Source organism: Gouania willdenowi, chromosome 13, assembly GCF_900634775.1.
Source record: "Gouania willdenowi chromosome 13, fGouWil2.1, whole genome shotgun sequence".
Classification (NCBI taxonomy): domain Eukaryota; kingdom Metazoa; phylum Chordata; class Actinopteri; order Blenniiformes; family Gobiesocidae; genus Gouania; species Gouania willdenowi.
Genome location: NC_041056.1, coordinates 27592272 through 27617566, shown reverse-complemented (window position 1 = coordinate 27617566; position 25295 = coordinate 27592272). Strand labels below are relative to the sequence as shown.

The following is a 25295-nucleotide window of genomic DNA, read 5'->3' as shown; positions in this document are numbered from 1 at the left end:
AAGTTGGAGGATATGATAGACAGCTGACGGTGAGCCAGTGGTGGAGGGAGACGTTGTGCTGTGTTCTTTAATATAGATCTGCAGTGATAAGAAGAGGCACACAGCGCTGAATGCGTCTCCCTCAGAGGAAATTGCCACATTAAAGCACAGTAAGGCAGGAAGTCTTGGAAAAATATTATACACAAAAGTGTACAGCACACACACACACACACACACACACACCAAGCTAAATCTAAAAGAAGACAGAAATGGTAACGCGTCACATAGAAGTTTTTTTGACTTGACTTTTGGATGTACTAAACTGTCTGCATGTCTATCAATAATATTTATACATCTGATTATTATTAATAATGTTTCAGCACAATGAAGGAATCCTAGTATTAATAACACAAACGCATACTGTTTTGTCTATTATGAACGTGTGCTGCTGGTAACTATGGTGACAATTAGAGACAGTGTTTGGCGGCCATTGTTATCCCAAATGTTGATGCTTTTGAGCACAAGTGGAAAAAAACATGATGTCATTTTGTGTCAACTTCAATAGATCTACAAGTGCTTGAACTTTTAACTATGAGATTGAACGGGAATATCCAGAGAAACCATCACAAGCATGAGGAGAGAATTAAAAACATTTTTGAACTCAACACAAACAGGATCTCTTGAGCAAAGTTGGGTTATAGTTGTAGTTGGAAAACAGTGAATGTTTGAGCCTCCTTGTAGTTAGCAGCAGTTTCCCTGATGTACTGGAAAATATTTTAATGTTATTTTTGACCTATCTAAATGTTAAATATTAATTTTAAATTTAAATGTTAAATATTAATTTTAAATTTAAATGTTAAATCTAAATGTTGAACATTAAATCTAAAACCAAATGTTGAATTTAAATCCAAATGTTAAATTTAAATCTAAATGTTAAATTTAAATCTAAATGTTAAATATTAAATGTAAATCTAAATGTTACATTTAAATATAAATGTTGAATTTAAATCCAAATGTTAAATGTTAAATCTAAATGTTAAACATTAAATCTAAAACTAAATGTTGAATTTAAATCCAAATGTTAAATTTAAATCTAAATGTTAAATTTAAATCTAAATGTTAAATATTAAATGTAAATCTAAATGTTACATTTAAATATAAATGTTAAATTTAAATCCAAATGCTAAATGTTAAATCTAAATCTAAATTTGAAATCTAAATTTAAATCTAAATTTAAATGTTAAATGTAAAATCTAAATGTTAAATGTTAAATGTCTAATCTAAATGTTAAATCTAAATCTAAATTTGAAATCTAAATTTAAATCTAAATTTAAATGTTAAATGTAAAATCTAAATGTTAAATGTTAAATGTAAAATCTAAATGTTAAATCTAAATCTAAATGTAAATCTTAAATGTTAAATCTAAATCTAAATGTCAAGCAGTCCAATTGTGTGTCAGCCCTGTGATGGACTGGAGCTCTGATCAGGGTGTATCCACTTAATGCATAATGTGCAAGGACAGGCTTTAGCTACACAAGATGATTTGAAGATAAATACATCAAAGTGTCGTATTGCAGTGGCCATCAGGCGTTCTGTATATCGCTCCTAATTAGACAAACTAGTTTACTGTAAATTTAGGTTACTTTAAAGCTGTCGCCAACAATCCATAACATTGTAAAAACTGTACCTATATCCATCCAAAAGTTGTTCTCATCCTCTATTGATGCCAGTATGGGCCAAAAACACTTGTGCCGAAACAATGTTGGAAGTGTATTTTGTGACTTTCCACTGAAACACCTAAATACAAACAAATTTTAATGTCTTGAAGAGTGACGTCATAACACGGGGAACACCATGACCGGACCAGAAAAAAAATGGCATCAAGCAAATCACCATCTTCTTCGTCTGGCGAAAAGAAATAAAAAAAGTAAAAACACGTAAATTGTAACATCGCAGTCTACCCTTGTATTGTAAAATTAGTGTGACAACGTGGGAGATTTTATGTAAGATGCAGTAAAACCATGAAAATGATGCTCCTTTCAACGTCTCTCAATCTTCTCTCTCTTTCCTCCCAAATCTGCCATGAAACTTTTCCGCTTTGGCGCCATCTTTGCATTCGTTTACAGGACTCCCAATCCCAATGACAACACAATTCCCAAAACTTTTCCGAAGTTCACATTACATGAAAATTTGCCAAACAAACCAAATGTTTTTGTTGGTTAAAGAACAATCTTGCGAGCATCGTTTTCAATCTTCAACATAAGTTTATAAAAATCCTACTGTTTTGCAAAATCTTTGATTTATTGCTCTTTGAGGCCCACACTATCTATGTATATCTGTTCTATTCATAACAGAGACTCATATGACAAAAACATATTACTCTGTTAATTTAGTACATTTTTTTTTGCACATTGCATCTATTGTCAGAATGCAAAAATGGCCTCTCTTCAACTGGTGCATAACTGATACTGTATGTTTGACGCTATACAAGTAAAAGATCCTCCAGTAAAATTCCAAGTCTGAATTTACAAATGCAAGCAGGAGCCACTCTTCTCTCCATAATGTCTTTATTATTATTACTTGATAGTTCCCATATATTTATATATCTTTGATCTATACAGGTGTATTTGTCGATACACTCTTTTATTGACATACATAGATATTACATAAGCTTCAGAAGTACAAGAGTGAGATAGAGGCAAGAGATACTTTTCTTCATAACATATTTTGGCCTCTGACGAGACGACAGGAGATCAAACCACGGACACATACGCACACAATCAAAACACAGTCGACATGCCATTGCATCCACACACACACACACGCGCACACGCATACGCAAGGCTGCTCGGAGAGGAGTGACAGGATTTACACTGACACCACACGGACTAGTTAATACACATGTACAGTACTCGCCATGTTTTAACTCCTGCTGCTAAACACTGAGACACTCTCCAAACACAAACACACACACACACACACACACACACACACACGTTTGTTTGTTTGTTTTTTTTTGCTTGAAATTAAACAGAGGAATGCAGATTTGGTGAGTGGGATGCAGATTGATGGTGTATTAGCTCTGATCCATATTTGGCTTGAATGCAAAAACGAGTGCAGGAAGTCACTGCAATGACAAAAGGAAACAGCAGCAGCAGCAGTTCAGCCTGTTCTAGTAAAGTAGTAACAGCACTGCTGCATCACAACAGAAATATCTCGTATTGCAGGTGTAGAATGAATTCACATGGGAAACTCTGTTTGTGGTTCATTCTGTCATGAATATATAACAGTCTATTCTCAAGCAAACACACACACACACACACACACACACACACTGGCAGTGTTTCACAGTTTTGGAGCCTCTTTTTTAAATCACGATATTGTCAACTGTCAATTGTCTATAATGAAATATAATATAGTACAGGTTGATGACAGCTGAATAAAACCTCTTTCAGAAAACTGAAGAGAATATATATTGTTAGTTTATTTGGCTTCAGTGACAGTTTTGTGTTTGCTACATTTTTGAAAGACAGTAGAGTGTTACTAAGAGTGGACAGTAACACTTTGCTTGAAGTTTTACACATAAAGGCTGACATTACGCTGTCATTATTATGACATGACACCTGTCATTAACATGAATAAGGTGTCATGAAGGTTGTCAAGTGTCGTTTGTTACCCTAACTCTAACACAGGGGTGGACTGGTCATCTGGCATCGTGGGCATCGACCCAACATTGGACGGCCTGGTCTGCTGCGTTTTTTTTTTTCCACAGTGAGTGACATGGTAAGAGGCTGCCAAAAATGGTCCAAAAGTGGCAAAAACGTGGCAACAAAAGAGTGAAAAGTGACTAACATGATGGGCCAAAAGCAGTCAGGAGTGGCCAAAAATAGGCAAATAAAGAGGAATCACGTGGTATATAATGACAAAGGGGCAAAGCATGGCAAACAATAGTGAAAAAGGGCAAAAATGTGGAACAAAAGAGGCAAAATGTAGGGAAAAAAGGAAACAAGTGGTATTTATTGGGCAAAAGTTAGCTTATTTGGATGAAAAGTGGCCAAAAAAAAAATTAAAGAAAAGACAAAAATAGACAAAAATAGGAAAAAATGATAATTATTGGCAAAAGGTAGCTGAAGTCTTAAAAATAGTGTTCGAACTTTTTGAAAAGGGGCAAAGGAAGTTGCAAAATGGCCAAAAGAAAAAGGTAAAAAAGGAGACATAAAGAGCCAGATGTTGAGCATCACTGACTCAATAACGGCTTCTACATCGTGTTGTTGATAATGTAGTGTGCTGGTCAGGACAGAAAATGCAAGGGATGAATTTTTATCGCAGTCCACCCCTGCCCTAACCCTAACCTTAACCCTAACCCCTAACCTAAAAAATGCCAACATAGCTCCAAAGGTGTCATAATTTAGCGAAAGGTTTTATAATTTGTCGAACAACACACTGTGAACCAAATTCATGCTAATGACAGATAATGACAGCGTAATGTCAGCCTTATGTATAAAACTGCAAGTAAAGTGTTGCAGAGTGGATTAACATGTTGGTATCTGGTCTTCTCTGTAATAAATATCCAGGTAAAGACTTTTTTTTGGTAATCATTTACATAAACACAGATTGTATCATATTTAGTGTCTATGTGTGTCCGTTGGGTTTGACACTGAATGCAAAATGTTCAAACAATTGAGGAATATTAATGAAAATACTCGCATTGACTAGGTTCGCCTAAACAAACCAGCATACAGGAGTGAACAAACAAAGAAAGATTACACCTGCAGGTCCCTCTAACTCCAGTCTGATATATTCTAGACCCTGCTGAGACAGGAGAAGAACAGTTACTAAAGAACAGGGAGAGGCAAAGACTGTGGAAGGCAGCCTCCTTGTCCTGTAGTTTGGTAGTTCGCCCACAGGTGGCGTCTTTTCCTGCTCAGTGTTTGGTTCAGATTGCGTTGGTGACGATGAAGTTTCTGTGGTTTTCACTGCTGGGTTCCGGGGTGATGCTCTTCAACAGGCGCTGGGATGGAAAAGAAACGTAGAGGTCAAAGGTGAAATGTTTATAAATATACACTGGTACAAAAGTAAGTACAGAAAAATAATGTACATTTCAGAATTATACAAATAGGCCTTTTTCAGGGAACACAAAGTGGGTTAACAATGTAAAGCTGTTCTGCAGCAATGGAGGTTGAATCAGCCTTGAAAGCTGGTGCTACTATTTCCTACAGGTTTTCCAACTTTTCTAGAATGAATGCCACGAGTATGTTTAGCTTTATATCTGCCAAAGGTGGCTACTGTGATGAGTTAAAAGTTTAGAATACATTTTGGTCTATAAATTGATTCCATGACTTCTTTTTCAACTCAAATTGCTTATTTGTTCTATGCTTTCATTTCAGAGTGCAATAATACAATAAACTGAATAATTTTCAGTAAAAAACTGGAAAAAGTATGGTGTTCTAAAATCTTTGACCGGTAGTGTGCATTGACTTTATCAGGTGACAAACAAGCAAAATGCACCTGACAAATTAATTAATTTGTTGTTATTTTTTTTAAAAAAAACAAGAAAATGAAAAAATGAAAAAAAAGAAAAAAGAAAGAAAATATAAACAATAAAAAAAAATAAAAAAAAATAATAAATAAAAATCCCTTGAAATAATTAATCAGTAATGCAGAGATTTAAGTTACCGGTTTGTCCTAATCTACCACATTAATTACTAGATTCCTTGTATAATGAAAAAGCTGCTGCTTATCTTACACACCGCTCACCCATAAGCAAATGGAAATCACAAAGAATTGTTACATTACATTACAATCACTTCATGCTTGGATGACTCCTCCCAGGACTCTAAAAATTGTATTTCAGCAGTTGTTGAAATAACTCAAAGTTCTAAACGAGTTTCCTTCAGATTTCTGCTTTAGTGCCATTTAACTACTATTCTCATTTGCGTAAACCGGCATCAGATACTTTGTGACGTCATGATGTCTTCCCTAGAAATTCTGTGAAATATCTTCAATTTTATATTTTCTGCAAATTTGAAATTGTAATTTTAGTTCTTAAGCAGATTAAAATGTCATTTTTTGGTGAATACAAAAAGCTATTTCCATTATACCATAGTATCAGGTTAGAAGCGCAGTATCTATGGGCCCTTGAGCAAAACTCTTTACCCTGACAGCTCCTTGGTGCAGCAGCCTCAAGGAAAGAAGAAGATACAGTAATACAGTAGTATCAGGATACTTGTACACGTGATTGAGTTGGAAAAACTGAAAACTTTAAGTTGGCTTGCCTTAAAGCACCGTGGACTTTTTGACCTAAAGAGTTTGACCCATGAGTTATTTTAAATGATTCCTCAGGCCAATATACAGTGTTTGACAGTATCAATGCTCCAAGCGGGGCTTCCCTCTAGAAATACCGACTATGTAAGTTTGGAGAGACGGACCGTCTTTCACCAGGTCATGTGACCTGGAGAATGCCTGGAGAACGTATCACTTTATGGCAGTCACGTGACCACAGGCTCGGATATATGTACTGTAGTTCCCACATGACGTCACAACATACGGGCATTTCCCAACCCATTGCTGTGGGCAGCTGAAACAAATTTAGCCTCTGTTTACAGCCAAAAGAGAACAATATGGTAGTTTTGTGTTGGGTTAATGGTGCACTAATCGCATAGTTGATTAGTTGAGTTAAACGTGGATTCTTTAGTAAGGGAAGTCGGGAAGTCAGATCTGTAACTTCGGGATAAGGATTGGCTCTCAGGGCTGGGTCAGTCGGGCTGGAGTGCGAAGCTGGGCTGGGCACGCGCCGCAGCTACAGTCTATGGGCAGGAGGAGCAGTCGCCACCGCCGCACTCTTCTCCCCGCCGCCTGAGACCCGGTGCTCAGCCCGCCTCACTGCGTCGGTGGTGCATCCCCCCTAGCGCCGGGCCTCCAGTGGCGGCGGTAGCTGCTCATCCAGCCGCGGCGCAAGCCCAACTCAGCTTCACACCCCAGCCCTTAGAGCCAACGCTTATCCTGAAGTTACAGATCTACTACTGTCTGCATACACAATCAAAAGACGAAGAGAGGCTGGCCCGACTGACTGTTTGTTGATTTTGCGACAGTGCTGCGGTGCTTGTGGCCACCAGGGGCGCTTGCGTGAAAGTTACCGGACTAGCTCCCCTCGTGGTCAAAACATACACAGTGTGCCTTTAAGTTGGACTGATGCAAAACATTGATTTGAGAACAAAGAAGCTCATGTCACTTAAATTAACTGAGTTAATCTAACTTAACTTAAATTTCAAAGAATTTAACTTAATTAAAACAATTAAAACAATTCAATTAAGTTTGTTCAATTATTTTTTTCAGTGCATGGTCATGGAGTGTTATTCCTTCAATAATGGATATTATGATTGCCATTTTGAAGGAATTATTCATAATGTCTAAGGTGAACTTTATTATTGGCAAGATGTTGCAAATAAGGCATAAATGGGACAAACTCACACACACAAGCTCATATAAGAGCGATGATTAAAGTGATGCCAACATTATGCAAGCTTAAAGCAATGTATAATATTCCAGTGAGACTATTAATTTCCTTAAATGCATTTTGAGTAAGGAGGCACACCTTAAATTTGATTTCTATGCTAAAACACTGTCAATGGAGTTTCCTTTTAATCCCTTAACGCTTTCATTTAAGTATACGATAAATCGAGTTGAGATTGTTTAAAAAAACAATCAACAAATCCTGATTAAGTGCTGCATATGCAATGTACTGTTTTCCACTTTTTTATCCACAAGTCAGTCTCTGACCTGTACCTCCATTTGGCCTTGTCATCCAAATCCTTAGATTTTACTTGAAAAGACTCACAGGTACTAATTTCTGCACGGAAGAATGAGCATTCGTTTTGGAACAGAAATTACTGAGATAAATCTAGACAAGCACCAAGAGTTTTCCAGTACCTGTTTGAATGTTCCTTTAGCATTAAGCAAGTGGTAGAACATGTACGCAGGCACACAGATGAAGGAGGAAACCCCGATGCAGTAGCCCAGCACGGTGGTCCATTGTGGGTATTTGTAGTGGAACAACTTGACCTCTGGTGGGAAGGCCAGGAAACTGATGATGATGAACTAAGCGTGGATATTAGCACAATCGGAGGAACAGTTAGCGCTCATTGCTGGTATAACTAGCCAGTGTCTGATCTGATAACATGCACACTGACCAGTAGAAAGCATGGACAGATGGCCACCCAGCAGGTCCTCCAGAAACAACCCGGGTAGAAACCAAGCATGAGCTGGATGTCATTACAGAAGCGTTTGGTACCTAAAATACACCCAAACACACCAAGAAATCTCATATAAATTACTCATTGATCTCATTCCTGTCATTTAAAGAGAACATTGTTTAAAGTGGACTGTTTTCCACACTTATAGTTTGATCAGCCCAGGTTTACTCTACACTCACCATAGAACCAGGACACGGCGATAACCTCCAGCAGAACCACAGTGATAACAGCTGGACCAGTGGCGTACTCCTCAAACAGCTTGACAACAAATGCCCCGCCCTGAGACGCAACACAAACACAGTTATTACTGAATGCTTCATCAAAGCCTTCATTGTAGGAGGAGGAGCAAAAGTCTGCCTAGAACCTTAGTGCTGATTAAGCATCTTTGGTTCTTTCTTTTTAAATCAAAAGGTTAATGTTAAGTGGAACTACCAGAAACAATAAACCCAAGAATTACTGTGCAGGAAAATGGATTAGTTAATTATTGACAACAAAGTCTATGTATGTTTGTATTTGCATGTGTACACAGGTATAATAATCTGAAGGGCTACCTGTTTATTACACACCGAAATACTAAAATATCATGGTTTCACTTTAATTAGAAGGAAAGATAATGACGGATGACCATAGCATTAACAAAAAAAAAAAAGGTACGTTTCAACTTCTTAAACATTTCATAGTAAATCATAAGGTTCCTATTTTACCAGCACAAACTACTTTTAACTAATCAAAATATGTTTAACAATCAAGTACATTTTTATTTTTTTATAAAACTGGCTTATGTTTTTTGGTTTTTTAAACATCACAATCTGCAGCATTCTTTAACAAAATCCTATCTGTGATACTTGAACACATTTGTAACAATGTTTCAGAGAAAATAAGTATTTAAAGATGGTTCATTTAACACAAAAACGAAATGAAGTGCAGCAGTATTTAACTCTACGAAAGCAGTGCATTTTGTTCAATAAGTCCATTGTCTTTTGATAATAATTTTTGTGTACTTAATTTATATATTACTTTCCCTCATATTTCAAAGATTAATTGTGCATCTTGTCTCATGATTTTGTAAGTGTTAGCCTTTATCTAACATGTTTATTTAAAGAGGTTGAACTCTTATCCAAGCCCTTTGGGCTTTGTTCCCACCTTGCACCTTTAATGTTGTTTCTTCTTTAATGTGTGCTAAATAAATACACGGAAAGAATGAAATATAAAAGTTTAAATGTAACCTCTAATTTGAAATGAGAGGTTTGTTAAGTGAAATTCTTAATCTGTGTAGTTGGCTTACATATGTGAGTGTAGAGAGAGCTCCAAGGTAGCAAACACACACAAGGCCGAAGACAAACCACTCTCTCCTTTTGGCCAGAACATGTGGGAACTCATCCAGCATGGCAGTGATCACCCCCTCCAGGCCTGCAAACTAAAGGAAAACACCACCAACAACAACAACAACAAAGTGAGAAGATGATCACGATACTAATCGGTGTTGTATAACAGTAAAGCAAAGGAGGTTAAAAGACTGAGTGAATATGAATATCACCCATTGGCAGAGGTGAAAGTAATGGATTACTGTAATTGAGTTGTTTTTATGGGTACTTGTACTTGTTTGAGTATATTTCTAAATCAGTCATTTTACTTGTACTTAAGTACGTTGATACATTTCTATACCCAACTGTTGCTGATTAATTTTAAATGTAGCTATACTTAGAGTCTGAGAATGTTTTTATTTTGAGTTGAAATTCATTGGTTATTTTATTTGAAAAGGAATTGTACATTTTGACAAATTTTATACAGATGCCTTTGTGGAAAATAAATTAGGTTGCAATCGTGCAAGATTTTGTCTCTTCCTTTTTAAGTTTATACATGAGATGTTTACTGTATGCAAGGGAACCATGACAACATATATTACCAAGGAGGTGAAAGTAACTTGTAACTTTTATATTGAGTGCTGCTTAATTGAGCTACTTTTTACTTGTACTTTAGTATTTTATGTATGATATACTTGTACTTGTACTTGAGTACAATTTCAATCAAGAAACAGTACTTCTACTTGAGTATGATATATCAGTACTCTTTACACTTCTGCCCATTGGTTATTAGAATGTTATAGACATTTTCAGGCAGATGTGTTTCTAGTTTTGTTCCTAATCCATAGCTCATAAGAACCTATGCATTTGTCCGCTTATAGCGAGTAACGGCTCTGGCTTCAGGTATATTCACTAAATATCATATGCTATGTGAATGATTTCAGTTTTCTATATTTAAAAGGAAGCATAATAATAATAATAATAAATAAAAAAAACACATTGGCACTAGCTTTTTGGCAAACATCCCATGCACTAATTAAAATCTAGTTGCATATCTGTGTCCCTTTGACGCCTTTGTAGCAACACCGATGTAAAGCCGGTTCAGCATGGACACATTTTGCAGTAATATCCTCAGTAATAATATCGAAAATCTCGGCCGCATGAAGCTGACTCTGCAATGGTTATCAGAAAGCGATAAGCGCCGTTTCCAGCTGGCTGCCTAACAGCAGATAAACAATAGCTTATGAAGACGAGAGCCTCAGCCCGCAGGGATATGAAACATCTTTACAATCAACCGCTTTGATCGCTTTTCAGCATGAAAGTAAGAAAACATATTACGTCCCTCTCGGTAAGAAAAAGAAAAGTGGAACAAGCAATAGAAAGTTGATGTTGAAGGACTCATATAGGTTTAGCTCCAAGGTTTGATGGATAACGTTAAAGAGAGTAATTAGAAAACTCACTGTGCTGTCCAGACCCAACATAATGATCATGAGGAAGAAGATTATGGCGAAGAAAGTAGCAGCAGGCATGTTTGCTATGGCTTCTGCGTAGATGATGAACAACAGGCTCGGACCTGGATGGAAAGATGAGAGGCAGGTAATAAACAAACAGCTGTGCTTTAAGGACTTCTGTTGGAGGAAAAGGATGTTTCATCAACGAAGTTACCAGTGTGAATATAAATAATGTTCAATTATAAATATTAACTGTATAGAAAATAAGATCATAATTGTAATAAATGTATATATATTTAGTTTTATTGCTTCTAAAATGTTATTTTGGATGACTTCATTAACACTAAAACTAGGTGTAATTAAAAACAATTATAACCCAATCTGTGTCAAAATCATCTCAACCATGGAGGCAGGACAGTTCACATTTTTCTCAACGTGTTTTGGTGCTCGTGAGCACCTACTAGAGGACACTGAAGAGACAATTTGGGGATTATGTCCAGATTTTTTTCTTATCTGTGTTTTGCTCAAGATGAGCCCAAAGGGGAGGGTTTAATACTAATTATTCAACAGTTGAAGTTTTATTTTGAAAGACGTTGATCTTAGAGTGTGTGATTTATGGCTCCAGTGCTCACCGGACTTGAAATGTTTAGGAAGCATTGCAGAAGCACAATGTCATCTTGTAGATTGTGTAGAAGGTGCTTTAGATTACATAAAAATTAAATATTGCTTAAATAATTAGTATATTTTGATAAATCATTTTTTTTGCTGTTCTTTTATACAGCAGTGCACACCTTGTAAAGCATAACATTCATTCTGCCATCAGACTGTTAAACCTGGACAGGAATCTTGTAGACTGATAGATTTGTATTATTTATTATTTTTCCCCCCCTGTGGATGCTGAACTACATGGTGGTTAAAAACTGATGTGGAAATGAGCATCTCTGTCAATGTACTGGCTTTTATTATTGCTGTTTTAAATGTATGTATGTATGTATGGCCTAGTGGACTGCAAAACTGAATTGACCTTTGGGATGAATAAAGTCTAAATCTGAATCTAAATTTGTTATGCAAATATGTGATATATAAAAAGGTTTGTATCAAGGTGCTTCATAGCAGCAGTTAAAAATCCTAGAACAATGACAGTGGCAATCCGTACAGTTGCTGTATCAATGTACCGACATTCTATCCGTGCGTAGCGCCCCTATTTGGCCAGTTTAAGTCATGTGACAAAGACTTAACCTTACACTAAACCTAACACTAACCCAAACCTTAAGAATTGTTGGGATATTGGGTTATAACCTAACCCTAACCCTAAGACACTACGTAGGTATACTTTGGTAACGTACCAATAGCACTGGGGGTTGTCCGTACGGCAACCGTACAAATAGACACTTTCTAGAATAATTAGCATTATTTTAAGTGGACTTTGAGGAAATCCTACCTGCATCCTTGGCTACAGCATCCACACTCTGCTGCCTCATCTCAGCCATATATCCCAGCACAGTGAAGATGACAAACCCAGAGAGGAAGCTTGTTAAACAGTTCACGGAGCTGGTGACCAAGGCATCTCTGCAAGAGATGATCAATAAGATGACTAGAAAACCAAAACACAGTTGGACACGCACCCTAAATATACTAGCGCAGCATTTACACTTGGTGATGAAAAGTTACAATACAGATAAAAAGTAGTTTGAGCAGTATAAGATGCTTTTGCAGCTGATCACTCTTACTTGTAGCAGTTGTTGTGGAATGGATTGTAACTGGCAAAGGCAAGGAGCACACCAAAGCCAGGACCCAAAGAGAAGAAGATCTGAGCTGCTGCATCAATCCACACCTGCAAAAAAACAAACAAAATAACAATTACAGGCAAAGAACATGGTCCAATTTTCAAGCTTTGACTATTGCAATATCCAGAAAATGATCAACCATCACGGAGCATTAAACTCACTCCAGGGCTCAGCAATTTTTCCCAATCAGGTTTAAGATAGAAGACGACACCTCTCCAGGCTCCTGGGAGAGTGGCTCCACGGATGAGCAACACCACGAGCACCAGGTAAGGAAAGGTAGCCGTCACCCAAACTACCTGGTACAGACAAAACAAACAATGACTTCTGTTTGCTAACCACTCTGGTTTGGAAAACACACTTTTCTACAGACACAAGTGATTCTATTCTGCTTCATTTGAATTTCTTGACAATTGTGCCCTCTGTCTTGTTTCCATTGTATCATTGCATCCTCAACCTTCAAAGGCACTGAAGTAACTATTTTTAAAGCAAATAGTGGTTTAAAGTGGAGTAATTCTAAAAAAAAAAAACTACTTTGAATTGTACTTGCTTCAAGCTCTCTTTGACCATTTCAAATTATTGAAAATTGCTTTGCAACTCAAATGAGCTGTTGAGTTGAATTTATCAACAGTTGAAAAGCATAGCCTTTAAAAGAATAAATATTCCAAAAACATAAGCCCTCAAGAGCGCAAACCGCTGTTAAGCTCAAAATCTCCTCTTTTCCAGATATTGCCAGTTTTCTGGATCAGTGATCCTGATCATTGTACCATGATCATTCCCACTTTAAAGGCTTGGAAGGAATAACACAGTAGGTCCAAAAGTATGGGCACCCCCATTTTTTAGAAATATGTAGATGAAATATACTAAACAGATGTGCTCCAGATGAAACTTGGTGAGATAATTGAAGAACCAACCGGACATAATTGACTCAAATTTCATGAATATTGGTCAATTACAAAGTCAGATATAGATTTTTGAATTTTCGCCAATATTAAGAGAAAGGGATTTTTCAATTTTTCAACTAATCCAGAATCAACATATTGATCCGGATTCCCTCCAAAATGCAGTGGAATCTTCCATTGAGTAAGGTCTATCTGTGGTTAAAATTTGGTCAAAAATCCATTCAGTACTTTTGACAATAACCTGCTAACAGACAAAAAAAACAAACAAATAAATAGCATTTCCTCATTGAATGTGGCAGTATTGTTGAGATGAAAAAGCAAAGCTTCTCACAATGTGCAATCACTGCTTAAGACACAAGTCAGTTTAAATTTCTTTAAAGATCCTTGTAGGAAAACCAAGGCATTTCTCTGTATGAGGAGCTGATGGAATATATTAGTAAAAGACAGACTGTTCCTTCACACTTACTAATGTTGACTGTATTCCAATACCCATGAGCATCTGGGTAGAGACTTAACAATTTCTTCTCCCAAGGGTCACCAGATGTGGAAAACTGACAGGTGCACAAACCCATCTTATTTTCTGATGAATTGATCTCATCCTGAATGTGTCTGATGGCTGCGTGATGGTGAGGGTCGCTACGTTTTAGAGCACAGACCATGGGTTCAAATCTCACTGCGCTATTCCATGACTTGTTGGTCTTGCCCTTTTGACAAAGGACTTCAAAAAGACTGACGTCGTTCATGTAGATCATGCTTTATGTTTCCTTGATCTACATCCTATTGAAAGCATTTGAGGACAGATGATGAGGAAAGTTGACGAAATGGAAATGCCCTTTGTGAAACCATCCTCACGACAAGAAGCGACATACCCACTAGCCTCCTGAAAACACATGACATATTCCTGAAAGTATTATTGAATCAAACAAACCAGTCCTGCATGAGTAACAGAAGTTTTTTTTTGTTTTTTTTTTAACCTTGAAAGACTGTGGTCTTGATGGAAGATAAAGGCAAACTTTAAAATACATTGCCATTTTTGTGTCTCTTGCTCCGGTTTCTTCTATTGGTATGTTGTACTCTTTTTACTTGTCAGTTATGTTTCACCTGGACCTTGGACATTTTACTGATTTACCATTAAAAGGCTTCCATCCATCCATACATCCATCCATCCATCCATCATGAATCTACTAACCTTTCCAGATGTTTTGACTCCTTTCCAGATGCTGAAGTAGACAATGATGAAGATGAAGAGCAGGCAGAGGGCCAATTGCCAGCTGACAGAACCCAGCTGATGAAGACCTGGGGAGCGGTGGACTTGCAACACGTGGCGACTAAAGAGAGAAAATGTAAAAAGGTGTGTGTGTGTGTGTGTGTGTGTGTGTGTGTGTGTGTGTGTTTGATGGTGAAGAAACATACGGAAACCGACAGGGTGAACCGAAGCATGGTTGTAGGTTACTTAACCTTTTGGAAAGCACAAATGACACATTGGAAAGGAAAGATGAAAAATGAGACAAGTCACAGACAGGAATGTGTGATTTAAGGAACACACCTTATACATTAAAGGTTTAGAGGTTAGGAAAACGCTACAGGCCAGGAAGTAAATCAGGAAATATTCCCTCCTAATGCACAATGAATAATGCTTGTCAGAAAATGCTGAGGAAAAAGGACTCTGGAAGGACCAACAGGGTCAACATCTGGTCACAGGTTAAAGCACATGGAGCGCCAATGATAAAGAAGAGACGTGACTTAAAGTGAAAACAGGAAATTCTGGCGCCAGGCTGAGTTGTGGAATTTGTTACTTTTTAAACCTTTATTAGGGAAAGTCAACTATGGATAAATGTTGAATCTGTCTCAGCAGACAGATGCTCCATTGGGAGCTGTTGATAAGACTGAGCCAGAACACATTCCAGAATAATAAAGGTCTTTGTTCTGGAGGAATTCTGTTATAACTCTACTTAAACTAGGGTTTGAGAACTCTTCAAAACGTATAAACTATTCAAATGTTAAAATGTATTTACAACATGGGTGAAGTCAGTGGTCTCAATCTAAATAGTGGCATTTTATGAGTTAGAATTGAGAGTACATTTAACTTATTTTTTGATAATACACACTTATTTTGCCTCGTCCTGATAAAAAAGATGAACTACCGGTAATTAATTTATGTTTTAATATCCTGCTTTTTTCCCTCCAACATTTATTAAGGTTTTCAATTCACTTTTGATAATTCTTTACTAAGATTACCTAGATGAGATGTTAATGTCTACTACTCATCTTAAATTAAACTTGTCATCTTTTTATTGTTTCTCAACAGTTTCATAATTTCAAGCCATTTTAAAAATGGGCATGATGTGCAAAGGGAAGTGCTAAACTCTTTGATATCACCATGTTTAAAACAATGCATCCATAAAAATATTCAGTTGCTCTACAAATCAATTGGTCCCATTTGGATGGATTGTTCTTACGTTAGAAATCCTTTAACTAGGGCTAATGGCTAGATTAGAAACATCTTATTTCAGTTATGAACAGTGTTAGTATGGAAATACCAAAAATAATTCCCAAAATGCTTGTTGTTTAGCAGAGTCTTTTCTGATTTACCAAACTATAGATTAGATTAGATTAGAAAAACGTTATCAATCCCCGATGGGGAAACTCGTTTGCCACCAAGTCACTAGGGTCTCACATATAGTCCACAACATGACATTAACAGTAAATACAAATACAAATACCAAATACCATTGGCATGATTCAGAGCTTCAACTGAACAGACATAGAAACCATTCACGTGTTCATTAAAAGACCTTCTGCATCACTTAGGCATCACCAAACGCTCAATAAATGAACTTCTTAGTTCATTAAAAATGCTGAAAAAAGGATGGCCTTCAAAGTTTAGCACAATATTTACATTTTGTTCTAATCCTCTTATTATAGGTGACCTGTGTTAAAACCAAACCTCAGGGTAAAACGTTCATATTGGAATTAAAAACTCAGATTATATAGAACACCAACCTCACAATTAAACACAGTCCACCATCTACATGTAGTCCTCCAACAGGTGTTGTCCAGAAAGACACAGTAGTGACGGGGTTGTAGTAAATCACCAACTTTTGACCCCTGTTGTGCAACGACCACACTGCAGCACCTACTGATGTCCATGCCACCCCATACTAATTCTCATTCCACTCACATAGAGTCTAGCACCAGGTGTTTCCATGCAGGCAGACCTGCTAATACTGCATCATGTTTTTCTGCAGTCTGTGCCTTCTCCTCGCCCTTCTCTCTCTTTTCTGTTCCAGGTGTCTTGATGCTGGAGATGACAGTTCCTGATCTGTGGTTCACGGCTCAACTAGTCTGGGACACTCTGATGTTCTATCTCTCTATCCTGTTCTTTTCTCCTTTCTCTGTCCACTAACCCCAACAAGTCGAAGCAGATGGTTGCCACCTCTGAACCTGGTTCTGCTGAAGATTTCTTCCCATTAAAAGTGAGTTTTTTCTCCCCACTGTACCTGATGCTTGTTCATGTGGAATTATTTTTTGATATAGTTTCGAGATGACTATTGTTGTAATTTGTGCTATATAAACAAAGTTGAAGTGAAGTGAAATGAATTGAATGTGGACACCAAGATACTCGTACGACTGAACAATTTCAATCTGTTCACCATGCAAACCGAATTTCTTTAACCAACATTTATCAGAAGTCTCCCACCCTCGCTTGATGCCTGTACATCCAACTTACATGCACTTACGTATAGAACTCCTCGGCAGGGGAAGTGGATGAGTTGGACCAGGACACATTGTGGTCGGAGGACATGTAGCGGTTACAGTTGTGTGTGTTCCAGCTGTTGGTGCACGTGGTCCAGGGCAGGGTGGGCTGAAAGGACGACAGCAGGTAGTACAAGGCCCAGGCCATGATGGTGTTGTAGTAGAAAGCAATGTAGAGGGCTATGATGCAGATGGCAAAGCCAATCCCTAGACAAGAGGAAGAGATTGAAACGATTCAACAGTAAAAGGAAAAGATGCGCCTGTCACTCATTGGACGAGTGAAGTGTTTTTTAAGCTAATTCACCGTCCAGTTGGATAAGTGGGTGACATTTACACACCGGCAATTTGCATACCATCAACTTTCTAAGGATCTGGCATTTGGTATGGAAATGTGATGATTACCATAACAGAGAGCCAAAGCATCTCACTAGGTGTGCAAGAAGCCAACAATGATCTTCAAGGGGACTTCATGAAGATTTAGAGACAAACTTACACAAGCTCTCAGACTGACAGTTTGGCTGTCAATTTCTACATTTTCTTTTCCTAATCTCATGTGCTCTCCTCCTGCGTTTGTTGGACAACCTTTTTCTCTTGACCTTTTTCTTTCTGTTATCTTTCAAGTAACCCATGTTACCTTTAAAGATTGGACAGATGTGTTTCCAGATGGAGATGCAGCCGCTGCGGTGGAACTGGCCAAGAGCCAGCTCCATGTAGAACAGCGGGACTCCACCGAACACTGCCATCAACAGGTAAGGCAGCAAAAAGGCACCTGAAAGGGACAGAAAAGAGGTTAAAAAATGAAGAATATATCGAAGAAATTACAGAAAACAAAGGAGTAAAAAGTCAGTCAGATGCAGCATTGAGGGACTACGTCATCAAAATAGTTACTTCTGGTCGTAACACCATGATTTACACAACTTGATTCAACAAAAAACCTGTTCATTTTGCTGAAATTTTCAACTAAATTCTTTAAGGTGACAAAAAAAAAAAAAAAAGAAAACATAATTCCAGCTAATTCATTTTTTTTTTTTCTTTTTTGAAATAATATGTTGAAATAATAAGTTTTCATTTATTCAGACAACTTTTTTGAGGAAATGCACTTTGATCTCCTCACATGTTTTGATTGCCAACTGTCAGTTTTCCTCAGAGGCATCTACTGATTGCTCATAAGGACACATCAAAGTAATCAGTAGATGCCTCTGAGGAAGACTGACAGTTGGCAGTCGAAACATGAAAAAGTTGTCTGAATAAAAGAAAAATAAACAGGTGAATGAAAACTAGATCAAAATATCTTGATATTTTTGTTAACTTAACTAAAATCTAAACAAGAATGTTCACATGGGACTAAATCTAATCAGAACTAAGTTTGTTTGTGGAAGATATCCAAACTGCAATCAAAACTACTTTTGCTACGTGGAAGGCAGGACAAAATCCAATAGGAAGTAAGCTGATAGTGTTTGCATTTACAAACATTAACACAATCGCATATCAGGTTGATGAACGATAATTGAATCTTGGAAAAAAAAAATACATTATATATAATCTTAATGACATTTATTTGAATAAAACTTTATATGACTTAAATAGTCGTGATGACTACATTTTGAAACTAGGTTTTTGTCAAAATACTAATTTGCTTGCAGAATGAACACTGCCAAAATCGGGTTTTATCAACTTTAATGTGATTTTTCATTATTATACCAAGTGAATATTATTTTTAGACAAGTTATATTCTCACTCAACTATAATTAACTTGAGAATGGCAAAGTAAAAGTTTACACTAGATGAATCGGAGAGAGTAAGTAAGCCTCAGCTAAGATAAAGGAAAAAAAAAAACAAAACAAAAAAATCAGATGAGAACCAGATCAGAATAAGATAGCACACATCTCATTTCTCTCTATCTGATAATCCTATTTTATGTGCACGTGTGGTGTTTGTGTACGCTAGCGGTGCATGCTCGGTTCTCTTTGTGACTCAGGAGCAGAGATAAGGTTTGATTGAGCAGCCTCCTGGGAGACAGGTTATTAAGCCTGGAGAAAAAGCACTGGAGGCGTACCCATAAAAAAAAAAAAAAAAAAAAAAAAAAAAAAAGCACAATTAATACTGTTGCCTCTATCAAGTGTGTCCCAGTCTCCATCTCTTACCTCGCTCCGTGAGATGCACAGAACACAGGAAATTGCGAAGATTTTTATATTTCAAATTTAATATGATGCAAGAGCCTGTTATGCTGCTCAGGTGAGGTTGGTCTCAGTCTGATGGAGCAGTGAAATGAGCCAAGTCAAAGAAGCGCTGCCCCTCAACAAACTACATTCATGCCTTTTTATGCTCACAAATATCTATATTATAATTTTTATACTGAGCATAGAAGTGGTTAAAAAGAGCTTTGGGGAGTTTCTACACTTTTGTTTTTTCTGCGCTCTGAATCTTTTAAACACACCATGTTAAACTCTTTCCTGTGTTCAGAACAACAGTGAAGACGCATTACAGCCATTACTTTTTCCTAATTTTTTAGGCTTGTTTGGTTTTTTAGCCTTTCTAACATCTTTTCTCAGGGTCTGGGGAAGCATTAATGTTAGATGAGAGTAAGAGGACCACATGTAGCATTAACAAAAAAAAAAAAAAAAAAACTTACATATTGGGTTGTCACCCCATTTTGATATCACACATTTCTGGCAACCCCAGACACATAATTGTTCAAATTTGAGTTTACTTTACAAAATTAGAAAATAAACAAATGAGCAATAAACAAATAAACCCACGTATGTATCAAGTTTATTTATTGATTAGTATTGGCTAATTTTTCTTCAGGGGCATTAAAATATCAGGGTTTTATTCTTTATTACTTTGCATTATAAATCTTTACCTGCAGTGGATGCAGTGAGCCAAAGCATGAATAAGAACAGTTTTAATGTCATTATGAAATAATCTGCAGAGGGGTTCTGGAGGTTAAACACATGAATTTTTGGTTGACACCTTTAACCCTAAACCCTCATCCCCGTCCACTCCTTACATCCCTTATCTCATCGCTCCATGAATCCCTTTAGCCACACACGTCAAACTCAAGGCCTGGGGGCCAAATCCGGCTGTTTAGAGGATCCACGTTGGCCCGCAGCAGAAAGCAAAACAAGTCAGAGAAACCATAAATCATTGTGTAAATGACCAATTAATTCAGTTTTACATATCTCAGCTATAATATTAAATAAAGTTCAATGAAACTTCACAATATTAGTAGGGCTCACATTTTCCCCACACTTAGCCTACATCACATGATGGCAGTCATTTTTAATCTCAAATTGTTAAAAGAACTCTCCATTTTTCAGAAATCCTACATTTTTCTTGAAATTATCCCTCAAAATTTCACCAAATTATATAAAAATGTGCCACAAGATACTGCAGGGAATGCAACCTGTCACTTATTGCTTTGATATTATCAGTGCCGCACATATTTTGTAATTCATTTATATGTGAAAGTGCAAACCAGAGCAGAATAATGATTAAATTACTCATTTTCCTGCCTAAAATCTGCGGCTCACTTAGGATAAACAGCTCCATATTTGGTCCCTGAACTAAAATATGTTTGACACCCCTGCCTCTAGCCTTCTCACCTCCTCCGTTTTGATAGCAGATGTACGGGAAGCGCCAGACATTTCCCAGGTCCACTGCGTAGCCGATCACAGACAGCAGGAAGTCCATCTTCTTGCTCCAGGTTTCTCTGGGCCTCTCCAAAGAGGTCTGTTGGACCACCAGTGTCCTGAGGCCTCCCAGCGGCACAGAGGGCCCAGAGGTGGTCCCTGCAGCAGAGGTGGCCGTGCCCGGTCCTTCTCTGGGACTCTGAGGAGCTGATGTTGTAAAGCCATTGGACACCTGCTGTCCAGAACCCGAGGTCAGGCTCTTTGGTCCTCGGTCTGCCACACCGTCAGCCAGCATCAGACGACCATTTTCCTTCTGTGTCCCCTCCTCTTCTCCACCCACCCCCTCTCCACCTTTGTCCCTCTCTCCCACGTTATCCTCCTGGTCCATTGTCATCATGCTCGTCATCATCATGTCTTGTGTCTCCATTGGGCCGTGTTGATGTTGGTGTTGGCACAGGTGGTCAGGGGTGGAGGGAGGTTTTTTTGAGTGACGACAAAGGGAATGTGATGTTGCTGTCTGATGTGGTGCCCATCAGGGGAACAGGGGGGTCTGGGGAGCCAGGAAAAGGTGTGGTGGGAAAGAACGCGGGACAAATGCAGGATGGATCAAAACAATTGTTTGTTGACAGGTAAAAGATATGGGAAGGAGGAACGTGAGGCTGAAAGTAGACGTGGATGAGGCCAGAATGAGGGGAGGTGTGGATATGGGAGAGGAGGGAAATGTGTTAGGAGTGTGTTGAGCAAGAGGAAATAAGAGCGGGCTGCTCAGACAAACAGAGGAGGGCATACAGAGAGGTGTTTGAGCAGCAAAAGTCACAAGAATCTTGTATCGTCTCCACAGAAAAGCCCGTCTTGATGGGGCGAACTGCAACACACGGGGTGGGGGGACAACGAACAAAACACAATGAGCAATGATGCCTGAAGTCTACGTTACACGTTCAAAGACATCTTTAGAGAAGAGCAGTAGACACTGAGAGGATTCCACTTACATATAGATATAGACAGTGGATCATAAATTATTACTGCAGAGACTGGAAAGCATTTTTGGGATTAAAGAAACAGAACTAGGTTGGTTTAAATTCTACCTATCAGATAGAACCCACTTTGTTCATGTTAACCTCTCCTCAGCGCACGCCAGAGTTAATCATGGAGTTCCACAAGGTTCAGTTTGAGGATCAATACTCTACATATCCATTGCTATGCAGATGATGCACAGCTGTATTTGTCAATGACATCAGATGAAACTCATCAGCTATTAAAACTCCAGGCTTGTCTTAAAGACATCACATCCTGGATGAGCTGTAAATTTCTCCTTCTTAAGCAGGATGGTCCAAAACACCTTAGAGACAAATTATCAGAGCAAACAGTGTCTCTGGATGGCATTACTCTGTCACCCAGCACCACAGTAAAATAAAAAGGTGTTATCTTTGATACAGACTTATCCTTTAACTCTCATATTAAGCAAATCTGGGTGATGTGGTTGAGATATGGCTTATATCCTTTTAGTTTTGTGTAATTGTGAGTTTCTAAAGACTGGGAACCTTTTTTAATTATGGTTAAAAACACAAGTATTCCTGGTTTGTATTTAAAACATTGATCAATGATGAAATAGAATCAAAAGACAGCAAACACTGTCCTTAAATCATTATACATTTTTTTTTATAAATCAAAAGGGCACTTTAATGTTTGGCAAACTTGTTCTATTACTAATTTTAACACAAACACAAAAGTCTGTTTTGTTTTCTTAAATAAAGCTCATTTACATACTGTACATTGTATTCCTTCAATAATTCAGATCAGACATTTTGCAAAAGCTAATTCTGTTGCTCAAGCCACGGGTCAAACTAAAGTATCTGCGTACTGTAGTTTGTGTTGTTATCTTGTTATTACTAACAACTGCCAAACTTTAGCAGGAAACGGTTTGGAAATAATTTCATTATCCTAATGAACAACAAGAGTCTAGCACTTTGACGCTGTTTGGCACAGACATCAACGCTGTGCCATCAGAGACAAACTTTTCTTTTCGCACAAAAACTGAACAACCTTAAAGAGTCGGGCTCCCTTTGAGAAGATGAATTCCAACTAATATTAACAGACTTAACCGTGGATATGTTTTCTTTTAAAAACAGAGCAGATGAATACTCTGATCAAAGCTGAACATCTACAATAGAAGACATAAAACAAGTTTACAACCACCTTCAAAGACAAATACAAGACAAAAGAATCAATCATGAGCTCGAAATTACATTTAAAGTTTTAAATACATGGTAGAGTGTTGACGTGCTAAAAACCTTTATAGTTATTACTGGAGAGAACTGCTTTAATCTATTTAAAATGCAAATAAAAGCTATGCAAGATGGTTAATGCATTGTAAGTAATTGTTTTACTGGCAAGAAATCATCTAAATCATCAGAAATCGTTTAAAAGTCTTTTCTTTTTTTTTTTAAATGACACAAGTTCAACTTAAAATGCACCTTAAAACTCTTAAAATCTTCACTTAAAGCCAGTCTTAAATTAGCCACTAACAGATGATTCTGAAATGTAATAAGGAAAAGGAAACGTATCTTCTAAACAGACTTTAAATGACCTTAGATATATAGTTTTAGATACATGTTCCTACATGGCAGAATGTTAATGTGCTAAAAAAAAAGTTTTATAGTTATTACAGGACAGAAGTGCTTTAATCTATCTAAAATGCAAGTAGAAACTATGCCAGATGGTTAATATATAGTAAGTAATACGTTTCAGACAATAAATCATCTAAATACTAATAAATAATCTAAAAAGTTCATTTTAAAATGCACCTTAAGACTCTTTAAATCTTCACTTAAAGTCAGTCTTAAATTGGCCACTAACAGATGATTCTGATATGCAACGAGGAAAATGGATCGTATATTTCTAGACAGACTTTACATTACCTATGGAGATGAAAGAAGGAGGAGGAAGGTGTTGGAGGAGCAGCAGCAGCAGCAACAAGTTTCTTCCTAAAATTTCAACAATCCCAGAGTTGAGGGAAAAAGAACTTGACAGAGAAACAACGTACACAAGCACATGTGGACTCAGTGTTTGTCCAATGAGCTCCCAAAGCATTTCATTTCTCTCCCTCCGACTCCCTCTCACTCCCCTGATGTCCCTCTCTCCTTGACTACACACACACACACACACACACACGCACACACACACACTGAGCAGTTGCAGACATATGCACATAGATGAATGCATGTACCCAGACACTAGATAATGACAAAGCCTTACGCAAGCATGAACGTGCACGTTACTTTGATGCAGCAGGGACATAAAGTGTAATAATGAGATGTAGTGAAGCCCCTGACATGGTTTGTTGTTCATTAACGCACAATGACATACAACAGACAGGGAAAGTCTAGCCCAATGAGTGTGTGTCTTCATAACGTGGGGCTTAGTTTCAGGGTGCTACTGTCTCATGGGCACACACACACACACACACACACACACACACACACACACACACACACACACACACACACACACACACACACACACACACACACACACACACACACACACACACACACACACACACACACACACACACACACACACACACACACACACACACACACACACACACACACACAAGGATCCTTCAAAGTCTTTCCTCTGTTTAAGGCTGACCTCTGATTTTGTTTTTATCTGCTGTTGTACATCTTCCTCGTGGCCTCCTAATGGGTGTGTGTGTGTGTGTGTGTGTGGTGGGGGGGGCACATGGTTTTTTTTGTTTGTCCTTCACAGGTGTGCCTGTCAGTGATTGGCTCAAAAGTAGCATGGCAGGGTAAGAATGATGTAGATAAGACACGCCTCCTCCTCCTCTTACTCCTCATAGACACGCCTCCTTCTCTTAGACCAGTGGTTCCCAATTTTTATTTGGATCATGACCCCATTTTTATATCACAATTTTGTGGCAACTGCAAAGACGTTTTGGTAACACTTAACTTGAAGTTTTGTACGTAAGGCTGACATTATGCTGATATACCTGTCATTAGCATGAATAAGGTGTAATTAAGGTATTCATAAGTGTCGTTCACTAAATTATGACAACTTTTGCTAAATTTTGACACCTTTGGAGCTATGTTGGCATTTTTTGGGTGAGTTGGAGGGATCTAGTGGAGGTTAGATAGGGTTCAGGTTAAGGTTAAGGTTTGGTTAGGGGTTAGGGTAACAAACGCCACTTAATGACAGCCTTCATGACATATTAT

General features: G+C 37.7%; 1 protein-coding gene across 1 annotated transcript; it reads right to left on the bottom strand.

Moving 5' to 3' along the window:
• Window positions 1-4126: 4126 nt before the first annotated feature.
• On the bottom strand, window positions 4127-24170 carry slc6a4a (solute carrier family 6 member 4a). Its single transcript, XM_028465303.1, has 14 exons — window positions 23979-24170; window positions 21034-21925; window positions 18063-18197; window positions 17413-17635; window positions 14862-15000; window positions 12935-13069; window positions 12717-12820; window positions 12428-12555; window positions 10996-11108; window positions 9517-9648; window positions 8411-8510; window positions 8169-8269; window positions 7909-8076; window positions 4127-4990 (listed from the first exon to the last, which is right to left on the bottom strand). Exons 2-14 carry the CDS (start codon window positions 21485-21487, stop codon window positions 4916-4918), a joined length of 2007 nt encoding a protein of 668 aa, XP_028321104.1. The 5' UTR covers window positions 21488-21925; window positions 23979-24170; the 3' UTR covers window positions 4127-4915.
• Between the last annotated feature and the right edge of the window lie 1125 nt (window positions 24171-25295).